Source organism: Chiloscyllium plagiosum, unplaced genomic scaffold (assembly GCF_037043375.1).
Source record: "Chiloscyllium plagiosum isolate Xiang-an unplaced genomic scaffold, Cpla_swu_hap1 HiC_scaffold_6, whole genome shotgun sequence".
NCBI classification, from domain to species: domain Eukaryota; kingdom Metazoa; phylum Chordata; class Chondrichthyes; order Orectolobiformes; family Hemiscylliidae; genus Chiloscyllium; species Chiloscyllium plagiosum.
The window spans coordinates 60,622,716-60,639,006 of NW_028270144.1; the positions used below are offsets into that span (position 1 = coordinate 60,622,716).

Sequence of the window (16,291 nt, forward strand, 5' to 3'; positions counted from 1 at the left end):
ATTTAAATTTCACTTGTAAATATTTAATTGGTTTTGCTTTATTCATCTTTATGTCATTTCTATTTGTCACTATTAGTTTAGTCAGACAGCTACATGTGCTGGCATGCCTGGTATGCATTGATAATTATGGGGAGTTAGGGACATTTCATTTATTGCAGATGAGATAATGATGTGTTTCTTTTTTTTGGTCACTCTTCATTGAATGTTCATGTTAGTGTCTAGTGTTGTTCTGCGCACTCTACAATAGAGTTGAACTTGCAGGCTCAGGTGACCCTCCGTTCTATGCATTGTAAAAGATATTGTCTGAGGCCACTGTCTGTAGGGTTAACTGAAATGCTTTTGCTGATGTCAAAGGCTTGTCAGAAATCTGCCAGCCAACAGCCTGAGATAGACTCACAGATGGATGCCATCCTTTTTAGGACTCTCATTTTCTTCCTTACCTTGACTGAACTCCCCCTCCCCCCACCACCGCAACTATCATTCCTCAGACACCCAGCTCTTTCCTCTGCCACTCCTTCCTGCACTCCTCCCTAGACCCTATTACTTAAAAACATACACATTTCTCCCTGCAAATTATTCACTCCTCAAGTCCCAAGACTCCTATTCTTCTGCTCTTCTCCCTTGGGTTAACTGCTGACCTCAGACACAACCACACAAAGCTAACTGGTACACGTTAATGAAGATTCTCCCAACCCCTGATGCCATTATGAATTTCTTCTGATCTCAGTTTTCAGAAAGATGTGGACATTTTGCAGCATCTGCTGGAAGCTTGATTTAAGCAGAGCAGAATAAGAAGGTAGAGTACCTCAGGTTAGTTTTTAAATGTCTATTCTGTATATTGGTTAGTGAATTGATGAGTGAATGATACATGCTATGAGGTAATTTGAAGGGTCAGGTTATGGAGTCAGTCGGGGGGGGGGGGCAGTTGGGACTAGTCAAAAGGGGATTAGTAGCATGGTCTGGGGACTAAGCCTGGTCAGTGAAGACTCATCAGGTCAGGGGGTAGCTGGGCTTGGCCAGGAGTAGGCAGAGTTTGCTCAGTTGAGTACTCAGGTCACTAGGGAAGAGTGATTCATGGGGTCATTTGCTAAGTTAAAATGTATAGGATTTCTTGAATAAGTAAGAAGATTAGTTGCATGGAGGAGCCATTGGACAACTGTCCAATGGGATGTGAAGTGATAATCTGGGGACGTAAAACAAGGTATTCAACCAAGTTTAGTGCTTTTAGTTTCTATACAAATTTCCACAGCAATATATAATCTGATATACTACACAATACATCCACTTATTATTCTTGCACTGATAAGCATTTGCATTTTCTATTTCTGTGTTCATCAAGGCAAGTCTTCAGGTACTGAGATCCCTTTCACCAGAACACAGGAGGCTAAGGAGAAGGCTAGGCCTTTTTAAACCTCTGAAGAGTTTAGCCGTGTTAGTAGGGAAATGTAATATCCCTTGTCTATTTAAACATATCACTGAGGAGAAAAACTGGAGGTATGGAATGTTCTGTTACAGGGATTGGCTCAAGTAGGGATCAGACTTTTAATGGAACATCTGCTGAATATTTGAAGTAGAAATATTTTAGTTTCGGATTTCCAAGAAGAATCAACACGGCCCTCGTGGTGCAAAGGTAGTGTCCCTACCTCTGAAGCAGAAGATCAAATCCCACTCCAGAGGTGAGTCATTACATCTCTGAGCAGATTGATTTGAAAACATTTAGGAGAATGAATAGAAACGCAATAGGCTGAATGGAGTTCTTCTATGCAGATACTTCTGTGGTGCTGTCAACGTTTCTGAGCACGCACATGTTTACCGAGCGTATTTCTCCAGAAATAGTTCCGCCACACACAATAGGTTCAGAGTATAAATTATGATGACATGTTTGCAGTTGTCGTTCATTATTATGTAACGAACTTCCTTTGTGCAATATGCGGGAGGACTGTACTCTTCCATCGATAAATTGCTTTCCTCCCGCTCCCGGTTTACAATAATTTAACAAACATAAGCAATTACTATTTCTGCTTTGTGTGTTTTGTTTGACGTTCTCGCTATGTAGTGATCGGCTGGTGTGGCCATAACACCAGAACACACCAAACGTTTACCCTATGGAAATCTACCGAGCATTCCTCGTAGTATTCAACTCTCTCCTAATCCATTCCGTTTCACACAGACAACCCAAATATTCAATCCCTTCCTAATTTGGCACACGCTATCCTCTCCATGCAATCTGCAAACCTAGGCAGCAGCACTTTAAACTCTCTCCTCATTCAGTCAAAGGCAACATCAACCAAAGGGAGATCCACAATCTTCAACATGTTGGAATCCCTTACAGTGGTGTTTTTCTAACATCAAACGAATCTGGTTAGTTGATTGCAATAACGTGTTCGATATAAGTCACAGTTACATTCGCTATAAATGGAGCAAATTGAACACAAGGTTGCCATGGTGAAGATTGAATAGTCCTAATTCGAGAGCTTGCAATCTTCACACAATCTGCTGGATCAGCCAGACTTATTTGAAGGGATCACCTTAAGGAAACCGGTATGTTCTTTCAAGCTTTTGCTCGTCTTTGATTTGTTTATTGTGTCTTTTTTTTAAAAATTATTTTTAGCAAACGGAGTCATGCGCTTTTTGTTTATTTCAAAGATTGAGAAAATGAAATGCATCATGGAATTCCAAGATCAAATCCGAAATCTGTTACTGTAATCAATGCGCCAACATAGTGCTTGGGAACCAGTCAGACTTCCCTTTGCAAGGTTCCAGTCTAAAGCGCATACCTTTGGTCAGCAGTAGCAGCCCAGAAGAATGGTCATTGACAGAATTTTTCCGGCAAGCCGCAACGAAAGAGAAACGCGCACGAATAGTCCCCTACACAGCTTCCGGCTGCTTCCAGTTTTGTGAGCAGGTGTCATTCACCCTGGTGAGGAAGGATAATATTTTAACAAATATTTCTACGACGAACGCAAGGAATTGCGAAGTCTGGATAAATCGGAATTTCAGCCATTGTATAGTGACCTGGGCTTATCCTTGCATACTCGCTCTTTCTGCTCGTTCAGAGCGGTTGTTACAGTGGCTCCAGTATGTTTATAGTCCAAAGGAAAAACACACAATGGAATTCAATTTCAATTGAGCGCAAAACTATCAATGACAACTGATGTGTTAGTTATCGTAAGCGACATGAACACTTTTATTTCAATATCGTAAAGAATATTGTCCTCTCCACGTTCCTACAATTTACACCAAAGCAACTATAGTGACCTGGCGTTAGAATCAGAGTTCCTAACACTCCTACTTTCGTGCAGACTCATTCTGCAACAGCTACCCCCCCCCCCCCTTCCCACAGCTAAAGATGAGTGAGCACTCAGCTTATATTAGCAATAAGGACACAACATCACATCAGTGTCACCATCATGTACTCAGAGCTGCTGCTATTGTTTCTAATCTCCATTTCTTTTATTATTCAGATGAGATTCCACAGGCTAAAAGTAAAAGTCACAGATAATGGTGAAAACGCTCAGCAGGTCGGGCAGCATGTGTGGGGGCAGTTATTCGAAATCATAATTTTACCGCCTTCCTGCACGGACGCTGTCTAAGTGGCGGGGTGTTTCCCGCATTTTCTGCTGAGTTCCGGTACTTACTCATGTACAGCAAGTCTCTACTATTTCTTTCGAGCATCGTTGTAAATTTTACGGTTTAAACCGAAAATGTTTGAATGCGTATTTGTGAGTAGCGCTGTCTCTATATTGCCGCTTTCATTGCTCACAAGTCTTGGGCGCGCTACTATTCTGTGCATGTAACTATCTTTACTTCTGGCCTCCGTGTGTGTGTGTATGTGTGTATGTGCACACCTGACTGGATTACAATTTCTCTGTCTGTGAAGCGACTGAATCTCCACCTCTCTGCCTCTATCTGTATGCTAATATCTCCGTGTTTGGGTGTGTTGGTTTAATGTCGACTCAAGCACCTCAGAGAGAGAGAGAGAGAGAGGGACATTGCCTGCCATTGCTCATGTGCCTTTTGGTATAGCCCTTTTTTGATTCGAATATTCTTCCTGTATGTAAAATATGTGTATCTTATATATGTAACCATTTAACATGTAGCCTCTTAATTTGTGCTCTTCTCTGACTGAATTCCATGGCCTTCAGTCAGGTTTTGATCCTCTTAAAGTACTGAAAGTACACTTATCAAATTCACATGGCACCCTGAGTGACTGTGACCATGCTTAGTTACTCTTTTGACACCCATCTTGACCTGCATGAAGTGTTAAAGCATACCATCCTACTGCAGGTACCTGGCACTCTTCCATCATTCAGCATGTTGAGACTGCTCTCACCAAGTCACATCCCGGGAAGATCTGCAATGGCTTCTCTTCCTACTCATGCTTCTGCTATTCCAAAGTATGCCAAGAATAAATCCTTCCTTCATTAGATTCCATGTTTACATTGGCCTCAAAATTTCTGTCACCATCACATCTCAACACTCAATCTGTCTTTGATTTGTTTGTTCCATATTCACCCTGGGTGAGCAATCATTTTCTCCCACTAAATATTGAGAAGACCAAAGCCACTGTCTTTGGTTCTCATTCCAAAAGTATGCATTCCCCAGTCAAAAACTCAATCCCATTTTCTCCATTGATTTGAGGTTGAGCCAGAATCCGTACAATCTTGGTATCCAGCCTTGGTGTTTAGCTTTCAATCACATACCTATTTTGTCCAAAAGACATTCTACTTCCATATCTATGGCATTATGCACCTTCAGATCTCCCTCAAATAAAACTGGCTCCATGTTTTTGTTAGCACCAAACTATTTCAATGCTCCCATGGCTGACCTCCCAACTTCCATAGCTTCATCTACTTGAACTCATTTAAAGATCTTTCATCTGTATCCAACATGAAGTTCTGTCCATCCATCTATCCTGTATTTGCTGGTGAGCATCAGCTTCTGAGATTTTGAAAGTTCCCACTCTTGTTTGCAATACCATCTACAGCCTCACCAACACCCTTCCATTCCCTCTGTAATCTATGGAAACGTACCTGCAGAATAGGGTTACTGCAGCTCTAGACTTTTACTCTTTGCAATATTAGTTGGTCTGCCACTAGTGGCTATGCCTTCAGTTTCATGATCCTAAGGCCCCTTCCCCATTCTGGGCCTTTCATCCTTTAAAACACTCCTTGAGACCTATCTCCGTGACCTATATTTTGGTCAGCTATCTGAGTAACTGCTGACGTTGACTGTTCTTAATGTCTCTCCTGTGAAGTGCTTTGGAGCATTTCATTAGATTGAAGGCATTATACAATCTCTTGTTGTTATCTATGTTTGTGTGTCAGTAAAGACTCCTTATGTGTTCCCGTGTGGGTGTTGTGCACTTTGTAGCATCAGCTATGGTTTAATTGCCTGGTGTAATGAGATGGGTAAGGGTTGTTGATTCTTACATTTCCACACAGCAGGTTACAAGAATAATGACCAATAATTAAATGGAAAGTTGACGGCAAAATTTAAGCAACAATTAAGCATTTGCATTTAGTTTTTTAAAACTATTTAAAAACAAGTAAATAACTTACATGTAGAATCAGATCATTTAGTGGGCAAAGAAGATTTCTTTGTCTTCATGCTTTGTTTCTGTACGTTTGTAGCATGGTATTTGTTTACTGAGAAGGACACCCAACCATTGACTTTGACAGTTTGTGAATAATTAACAAATTTGCCAGGAAATATACTTATGATAGCTATTAATTATATCAAAAACTCGAAATATTAAGTCCAGAAATTGACAGCAAATACATTTGTTTTGTTTACACGTAGTATGACCAGTAAAGATGTATATTTTGCAAGTACCACTCAGCAAATGTTCTAAATTCGAGGGGCAAGATATGCTGCCTAATATCCGAAATAAGGCGAAGAAACACAGCTATGTAAGTCAAAATTGGTATCATGTGTTTTCTAATGTAAACGCGTGATAATTAACTCTATACATCACGATATGTTGATTTCGTGGAGTATAAAATGATCGATCCCAAGGGAAGATATCACCTAATGAAAGTATTTGAATAAGCAAATAGAAATGATTTATTTTGTAAGTCAGAGAGAGCACGTTCAGATTTCAGATCTCCAGCACATTGGAAAAACTCAATATCTATAAAGGCAAACAGATAAGAATCTTTGGGTGGCATCATTATTTCGTCTTACAAATCAAGATTAATCTCTTGAAATGCCCAAACAAATAATTCACATTAGAATCAATTAGAATCTACGTGCGTCTCTGCTGTTTTAACTCCATGGAGATCCTCAATGCGGTTAAAAAAATCGGCAAGGTATTCACTTTCTTGTATTAATTCGGATCAAGTTAGTTCCTCATGAGAGGATTGTTTAAACATCGTCCCCGAACTTTAACATACACACTTTAAAATTCCAAAGGATTAGTTGTTTTCCGTTGGCTTTAGGCATTCCTTGGGGCAGGGTGAGGTTATACATGTTCTGACTATTTTCAATGTTAACGCAATCCTTAATTTCTAAGATGTGTAAGAGGATAGCTGAGAATTCTCTACTATGGACTCAGCGTCCGAGCGGATGTACCTCACGTCATTATTATTTTCTTCACATTTCAATTTGTTGTTTTAATCAATTATAGAAATAATTCTACAGAATAAAAACCCGATACATGAGATGTATGTTGGCGCTTAAGATATCCTTCTGTGCCTTGAATTGAATATATTCGTAAATATACAATACGGGTGAGAAAGGAAACGTGTTACTTATATTAACAGTGGCAACAGCTTCACATTAACTATTAAGTTAGTTGGGTCTGCGTTAAGAGACTACACAAACGAAGTGAGATGTCTGTAGAAAATAGTACGGTCGAGATTCGAAATCCATTATATTTGTTGAGAGAATGGAAATTGGTTTCATTTTCAAATAGATAAAGAACGTTAGTCTAAACTTCAGCAAATCGGTCAAACCACATGAAATTGGCATGGACAAACTGCGTTCCATTCATAACACTTCTGAATGCTCACAATTCAAACATGTATTTGCGTTTTGCGTTTCGAGCAAAGTTTTACAAGTTCATTACATTGATATTCTTTTTTAAAAAATAAGCTAAAATAGACGATCCTCACTTTCCTACTATATTTTTTTTTGAAGTCGCACAATAAATGGTCTGTGGATGACCCTCGCACCTTGGTGTTGGTAATCGTCACCATTAGGTCGGAGGTTAGACGGTTGTTATGATAGCACTTCTCCCGCATTTTAATATTGTTATCATTTGGAGCTTAATTGAACAAGTTGTTTATTTCGGGCTTGTTTACAGCCACTATTGACATTGTCGAACGAAACGGAGCTGTACCTTCCGTCAGTTGGGGTGAGATGTTATTATTGTTAAACTTTGTACCCTTTAAGTTACCTTGGTTAGATGTTGAAATATAGATTATCATCGGTAGATGGCGCCCGAAGTTTAATATTGGACAGTTCTCAAACCATTTTTGTTTAATTTAGCATAATAAAAGAAAAATATAAAGAAACAAACGGGAACAACGTTTAATGATTTATTGAAATCGCATCTTTTCATCTACGGTGAGACGGAAATCTAATTCAGTCAGAAGCTGTTTTCCATGCATGCATAATACCAATCTCATTTGCTAAATAGCAAACAAGATGTTTAGATGCATTTTTAAAGCCTGTCGTTAAGATTTGGTTTATTCATCTCATTGACTCATCCTGCAGTTTCCCAAACCTATCGTGCGTGGCGCGGAGAAGGAACACAAATTTTAAGCCCCCCTTTTTTTAAAAAAATGACATTGAGAATGAATCGGATTGCAAAGATAGAGAAAAGGTGCGAACAGTTAAACGACAGCGTGACACGATGCTGACTTGCGGTCTGTTCGGGTTTGAATCTCAAAGGCTCCAGAAGGTACGTGTCTGCAAAGATTGAGCGGTCTGCGCCGTCCCTAACCTGATTTTGAATGTCAAATGCATCAAAGATCAGTCAAACCGCCAAGCAGCTCGTGGGATTTTTTTTAAAAAAAAGCCAACTACTGCCAGCTAATACAGAGAAAGCTTCCCGGAGCAAACCGCAGGGAAAACGAGAATGTATTTACCCATCCTTAGTTATCGCTACAGCTAGACAGTAGGAGATGCCATCACAGGCGGAGTGGGCTGCCAGGACTCCAGACCTTTGGGTAAATATAAACTGCAGTGTATTTTATAGCGACCAGTCTTTATTTATGAGAAGTCACACGTATATGGAATTCTGTAGTTTTATTTACACTAAACTGTTTTGTACAGTGCAAGTGATGTCATGTTGAATTAAACCGGTTTAATCAGAAATGACGGGAACGTTAATGTAGTAATTTGCTAGTCTTTGGCCCTATATTTCCAGCTACTTCGAGGAATAGTCACTCTTGACCTCCCCCCCCCCCCCCCCCCCACCCCTTTCCCACCGTCTCCTTCAGCCGTTTTCATGTCTATTCAGCTTGTTCCAATATTGCATCTAACCCCGAGTATTTCCAACTCGGTGTTCACTGAAAGAAAACCGACATTTCGAGAATTGCAGCAGGTAGGTTATTTGTCGAGAAGTAAGTGGATGAACAGGTATGGACTGACCATGTAATGCAGTTCTTAGTCTTTTCATCCGACTGCCAGGGGAAACGATCAGTTTGGGCTTGGATTCGGAAGGTTTAGGTCGATGGTTTGGCAAACGGCACTCTGGTTATTGAGATATTCTTGTCAGAGAGAAATTATGAGGGACCCTTAAGTCTCTTCAGACATCAGCGTAGGGGCATAGCGTCTTTGTGCAATAACAGCAAGATATCTTCAGAGACTGCACGTATAAATGAAACTACCGAGACATCATAGAGTAATAGGTCAGATGGAATGATGGAGTAAAAGGCAATCTCTGTTTTCTATTGCAATGAATGGACAATGGATCATTGTCGTTACCTGTGAGACGATGCAAAGGGTGTAAAGACTCATTGACACCACAACAGCTGTATAGTACTGTCAGCCTTTCATCAGTGTAAGTGAACCTTGTCTCGTTTGGTAATCATTTATTGGGATCAACATTTATACAATTCTTTCAAAGAAACGTACACGTGCAACGTATTACTGGTATACATATTCGTGATTTCTTAACGCTTTCGTATGTAACATTCAAGTAAAACCAAAGCATGATTTTTTTGGGACCAGCCTCAATTTTGGAGGAGATGTTAATATATGAAAGATGACACTGGTTGACAAAATATGATGCGATCAGAATTATACTGAGTTCCACTAGTAATATATGTATAACGCAGTCCTTAGACCAGGATTAAGTCCTAAAACCAAATATATTTGAATACTTTGCTCCATGTAAATTATAAGTGCCCAGAGCAAAACTTACACTAGCGACATAAATATCACTGGTTTATTTTATTGCAGCACCAAGGAAAACAAAACAATCAAAATATAGCAAACAGAGGCTTAAACAAATCAAATGGTTTGTCATAAAGCCAATCTTATTCTTGAGATCAGGTTTGTTCATTCTATTTAGTTTGTGATGGACTTGAATTATTGTTAGTCTCGTGGACAGACAGAACCATTATAAGAAATACATAACGTTTCAGTATGGAAATGATTTTCCTGTGAAGTTGCTCCATGTGACATAATACATATTTTTTCAACACCATTTCATCTACCTATGGAAAGAAAATTGGCAAATAAGTATTCTGCCTAAAGATGGATTTTCAATGTATTTACTCAGAAGTATACTGCAAAACAACATGACTTAGTCTGAAATGATCATCCTGCAATGGACTCAAAGCAGTAACTCCATGTACTATTGTCAAAGCTCGAAAATCTCTTTGGGCATGATAGATAGCAAATTTATTTCGTCATATGGCTAATTAGTACTCTAAAAGAACATGCGGCAGTCAATTCTCAGTGAAATTCTGAATTTTTTTTTCTTTTCTTAATAGGTTTCGAGATTGTGACATCCCTGGAATCACTCAAGAAATGACCTAGGTTTGCAAAGATGGAGTTTGGAAATTCTTGATTTATCCCTATTTATTGGTGAACATTTCCTCACCTGCTTTTAAGTTAGATTCAACCTTTCGTCGCAATGCTTTCCTGAACTCCAAGAACACTTGTATAAGATGATTTCCCTACTGGGGCTCATGGTTTTAGTGACAGCGGGAGATGTTTTCACGAACTTTCACTTCAGCGCCTCAGCCCAGTCAGGTGAGCGAAGGGTGGTTGCTCACCAGCCGGGGGACATCATCATTGGGGCTTTATTCTCAGTTCACCACCAGCCACCCGCGGACAAGGTCCACGAGAGGAAATGCGGCGCCATAAGGGAGCAATATGGCATTCAGAGAGTTGAAGCCATGCTGCACACGCTTGAGCGCATCAATGCGGACCAAATGTTGTTACCAAACATAACATTAGGATGTGAAATTAGGGACTCTTGCTGGCACTCCGCGGTGGCTCTAGAACAAAGTATTGAGTTTATAAGAGACTCTCTTATCTCCAATGAGGAAGAGGAGGGAATAGTGCGCTGTGTTGATGGAACTACCGTACCGTTCAGAGCCAAAAAGCCCATCGTTGGCGTTATCGGGCCTGGTTCCAGCTCTGTGGCCATTCAAGTGCAGAACCTACTGCAACTTTTCAACATACCTCAAATTGCATACTCTGCCACGAGCATGGATTTAAGCGATAAAACATTGTTTAAGTATTTTGTAAGAGTGGTGTCATCTGATGCCCGTCAAGCGCGTGCCATGGTTGACATTGTGAAGAGGTACAACTGGACTTACATCTCCGCTATACACACAGAAGGTATTTTACTGTTTTCTTTTTTTTAAGAGAGTGTTTAGTCTTCCGTTAATCTGTTTCGAGTCTGTCAATGGCTAAATAGGCTTTAATTATCCATTACCACCGTAGTAATGCCAGCAAAATGTTACAATATCTGCCTGCTTAATATTCATCAGTATATAATCAAAGATGCAAAATTGTTTTTTTTTCAGGTTTTGAGTTTTTTTATTGTTGATTTAGTTTGTTTTAAACAAAATCATTTACAGTATTGAAAATATATTTACTTATGTTGCCCCTTATCGTTTTGGTTCTTAAGCTTAAGATATTTAGAACCTTCGAAAACAAAATAATACTTATATGTATATAATATTCTTTAATATTTGCCAAAGTTTTTCAGTTAGTAATATTATTTGTGAAATCCAAGGAATACTTCTTAAAGTTAGTTATAGTTGATCCTTGATATTCAAATATCATTGGGTACTTTAGCTATCATAGAAACTTATCTGGAATTGTGCTTCACTGCTGAAATACTGAGAATGGCATTCTACAATTCATTAGTTTGCTAATGAATCAGTATGACTCATAAATTAAACTGCAAATATTAAGAGTCAAGAGTGTGGTGCTGGAAAAGCACAGCAGGTCAGGCAGCATCCGAGGAGGAGGAGAATTGACATTGCGGGCATAAATCCTTCATCAGGACTGATAAATTCCTGATGAAAGAATTATGCCCAAAACGTTGATTCTCCTGCTCCTCGGATGCTGCCTGACCTGCTGCGTTTTTCCAGCACCACATTCTCGACTTTGATCTCCAGCATCTGCAGACCTCACTTTCTCCTGGAAATATTAAGACTATGGCCTTCATAAAGCTAGTTAGCTTCAGTTATGATTTTCTGCCACTGGAATCTTACAAGTAGTGTACAATTGCTATGGCTAAACTATTTAGAATTTCTAACATCATAAAGCCAATAGTACAGGATACTACCGCCTTTGTGTTTAAAAGGGAAGTAAGGGAAGTCAGGAAGGATAGATAAGAAAAAAATCACAGTTAGAGTTTTATCATATGAATATAGAAGAAAGAAAGGAGTTTTTTGACTCCTTGTACATTAAATGAACTCTTCGCAAAATACAATTGAACTACAAACACCTTATAATGGATGCACTGTCCTTTATAACAAAACATTTTACAGCAAGTTGTATTTATTGCAATCAAATTTGATTTACTGGAGTATCACCAAATCACAAAATAGATTTCCACAGATTGACATTTATAAATCAGACAAAACGGCGTTGAATTTTATTATATTCAGCAGCTAAATAGCGACAATAGAACGTAATCCAAAAGCTATTTAACGGTAATAAATTGCCGCATTTACCACATCTTCAGACTGTGAGTGGACCAAAATCAATTGTCCTTTGCACAATGGTCCTAAAACAAAAACAGCAAATGTTGAATACATTTCAATTCATAGTAATTCACACAGCATCTGTGAAGAGAAATGCCAAATTAACAGTTTAGGCACATCTCTTTGTTCAAACTGCTAGTAATCCGGGCCCAGAGAACAAGTTAAAAATGATTTTATAAACAGGTATGAATATGAATAACTGGTGTGGTTTAAGAATTGAAAAGGTGGGTGTACAGAGTAGCACAGTAAAGATTTATGTATTTTTCTGATGAGGGGCATCATTCTGTTTACATAGAATATTGGTGTCCAAACTGACAAATTTATGATTGCCATACATGATGCACTTGCATGTATTGGCAAGTACACATTTTAATACACAGCATCCTCTTCTTTACAGATAGCAAGAACATGGACATGTACTGTGTCTATTCCAACTCAACAAAATAGGTGATAGCCATTTCCCTAATTCATTTCTCAGGGTAATGGTGCAACCAATCAAAATCCACCTAGCTGGTTGAAATTTTTTAAAAAGCTTGGCAGTTAACTGTCGATCATTATTAATCAATGTAATATCTCAACCAATCACAGTCCATTTGCCAACCAATTACCTTTTTCCTCTGCAGCATAAATTTTGGTTATCCCCTTTTAATAAATATTCTTGTGAGTTGCCATAATGAGTTCAAAACAAAAAACCTTAACAAATGTGTTTTCTTCAGCAATACTCATATTCTGTTCTATCAAACATTAACAGAAAGACACTTAACAGACTTTTAATGCATGAGTTATGTGTATGTACTATCCAGTATTTTGATATCCATAATGAAGTAATATGGTTACTTAAATAGTTACTGCCCTGGGCAAAGTGAGTCATTGTGACATATACAGACGTTCACTATTCTTGTTATTGAGTGTATTTGAAAGGCATTTACAAATGTTAGATTAATCATTTGGAAGACATTTCGAAGTGCACAGGTGGTTCATCATTCAGTTGGCAGAGATAACTCTTCCAGAAGGCATTCTTTCCTTGGCGTGATCCTGATCTGAGAGCTCAATAACTATTTTGGTAATTTGAGCCTAGAAGTTGAAGATAATAGAATTGTTATGTCTAAAATAGTTTTGTGACAGATCTCTATCAACTATTTATAAAACATGTAAATCAACTTCAAATAAATAAGTTATAACCCATGTCAAAATAACTGATAGGGACATGTCATTAATTGATACATTAAACATTACATGTTACCAAACCAATATTAACTTAGAGACTACATACTAAACGTATGCTTGTGTACTCGTTTGTAACCTTAATGTCTCTTCATGTGCAGAATCTTTGATTGCTAACGTAAAACAGAGCAGAATTGATTACTGATCACATTAAAATTTCCACAACTGATTTCTATGAATTATTCTAATTAAGCAATTCATTAAGAACTTAACACATTGTGCGAAAGAGGACAGGAATGTGAACAATGCACTAATCTTAATGTAAAACATTTTAAATTGTAGGAAAAAAATGCATTTTTAGAATAATGCCTCTGAATTTCTGGAATTTTCATATATGGAATCTATATATTTCCCCTGTCATGTCAGTAGAGAGCAGTGATGTTTTATTTTGTTTACTTGTTAGAATCTAAAAACAATTACTAAAATAATGAAGCCACAAAGTCCATTGTTTCAATTGAGAGAATTTTACTACATAAATTGGATTTTAATTTGGATAAATATGAGGTTTTGTATTTTGATAAAACAAACAAAGGCATAATTTATACAATTAATGGTAGGCCCCGGGTAGTGTTGTAAAACAAAGAAACCTGGAAGTTCGTGTACATAATTCCTTGAAAAGGGAAGGATATTATTAAACTGGAGAGGGTTCCAAAAATATTCACTAGGATGTTGCTAGGAATGGAAGTTTAGAGACATAGAAATAGACTGGAAAGGTTGGATTGTTTTTCACTGTAACACAGAAGATTAAGGGGTGACCTAATTGAGGTTTATAAAATTATGAGGGGCAAAAGGTTCTTTTCCCTAGAGCTGGGGAGTTCAAAAGTGGGAGCATATTTTTAAGATGAGAAGAGAGAAAGATTATAAAGGATGTGAGGGGCAACATTTTTACTCAGTGATTTGTGTGTAGAATGAGCTACCAGAGAAAGTGGTGGATGCAGGTACAGTTACAATGTTTACAAGACATTTGAATGAGTTCATGAATAGAAAAAGTTTGAAGGGATATGGGCCAAACACAGGCAGATGGGACTAGTTTAGTTTGAGAAAATTGTCAGCATGGACTGGTTGAACTGAATGATCTGTCTCCTTGCTGTATGACTCTATGAATGTATAGACGTGAATATTAATTATATTTTAAATAGTCAGTCATGTTAAACTTATGGAAAGTATAATGAATATAATTATTTTTCTCAGTTTATTCTTCACTAAAATTTTATTTCATAATCATTTGACCTATACCCTGAAATTTAAGTCAGATACTTAACCAGAAATGAAAATGTGTTGCTGGAAAAGCGCAGCAGGTCAGGCAGCATCCAAGGAACAGGAGAATCGACGTTTCGGGTATAAGCCCTTCGTCAGGAATCTTATGCCCGAAACGTCGATTCTTCTGTTCCTTGGATGCTGCCTGACCTGCTGCGCTTTTCCAGCAACACATTTTCAGCTCTGATCTCCAGCATCTGCAGCACTCACTTTCTCTCTAAGATACTTAACCAGAAATACTGGATTAAACTTTTTAGTCTGAGTCCCTGTTTCAAAGATTTGTATAGAGAGTGAGTCTTCTTATATTTTTCACTTACTTCTGCCAAAGCTTTCCCTTTATATCTCTTCCAATTGTAGATGCCCCTTTCAGCATAAATATTGCCAGAGTCTTATGCGTAGTGTCATGCAGATAACGTGATTTTATATGATATGTAATGCTTATGTAATTTTTTCAATTGGTGACATTGATTTTTTTTTTGTCCGAAGAAATAATAATTAACTTAAGTGTTTCTGTAGCTACTGTAATTTATTTTAAAACAGCTTGAAGAGTAACTTTCAAAATGAATGGCTTTGTTTTTACATTGGAAGGGTTTACTGACCAAGTAAGGTAAACAATAATACATCAAGATTTCTGTTGGAATTGTTGTTTTAATCTTAAAGGAAAACCCATGGACTGGGGATAAAATGGCTTTGGTTTTCTGTTTGTGACAGTTCCACAGTGATTCTAAGGTGAAGATAGATGTAGTGCTTGGATAAAACCCTGAAGGGGTTATTTGAAGCTGAGAGCATTTATAATCAGGTGTATGAAAACTTCAAGATAAGGGTATCATATTTTCCAGACTGGGAGTTGAAGTTCCAGCTAACTTATGATTATCAAGATACTAGAAATATAATTTTTTTTCTCTGGTGTGGGCACTTTACAAAGGGTGCTTTAGGATTCTGTCAAGGGTGTGTTATGGAATTAGTGGGATTATTTTATTACAGCATCTTTCAAATTTATTAAAGACGTATTCTGTATAAACAGTCAATCCAATCTATTTTATCTTCATTTTTTTGCCTAATAAACTTTATTTTTAATGTTCAAACCAAACCTGCTTCATTATGTGCTTAAATTTGAATGAAACCACTTCTTAGATCAAAACCTGGTACAAAATACTTCTCACAAAGGAAGATAGTTGTGGTTGTTGGAGGTCAGTCATCTCAGTTCCAGGACATCTGTGCAGGAGTTCATCAGGATATCGTCCTTTGCCTAAACATCTTCAATTACTTATCATTGACCAACCCTCCATTTTAACATTCAAAGCAAGGATGTTCGCCAATGATGGCTTAATATTCAGCACCATTTGTGAGTCATCAGATACTGAAACAGTCTGTGTGGAAATGCAACAAAACCTAGACAATATCCAGACAAGTGGCAGGAGACATTTGTCTGACACAAGGGCAGGACAACACTTGCCTTTATTAGTCAGTGTATTGAGTATAGGAGTTGGCAGCTTCACAGGACATGTTTGCAGCCACTTTTGGAATTGTGCATTCAATTCTGGTCTCCCAGCTATAGGAGACGTTATGAAACTTGAAAGTGTTCATAAAAGATTTACAAGGATGATGCCAAGGTTGGAGGGTTTGAA

The 16,291-nt window shown here is 38.0% G+C and overlaps 1 protein-coding gene across 6 annotated transcripts in view; it reads left to right on the forward strand.

Moving 5' to 3' along the window:
* Positions 1-2,107: 2,107 nt before the first annotated feature.
* The window catches only part of LOC122550590 (metabotropic glutamate receptor 5), a 591,737-nt gene continuing 577,553 nt past the window's right edge, over positions 2,108-16,291 (forward strand). The window contains exons 1-3 of one of the 6 annotated variants that reach the window (XM_043691557.2): positions 2,108-2,541; positions 5,803-5,912; positions 9,948-10,803. In XM_043691557.2, the coding sequence (XP_043547492.1) occupies positions 10,125-10,803 (679 nt within the window). In that variant the 5' untranslated portion in view covers positions 2,108-2,541; positions 5,803-5,912; positions 9,948-10,124. The other 5 variants (XM_087988035.1, XM_043691553.2, XM_043691555.2 and 2 more) reach the window with 5 other exon arrangements.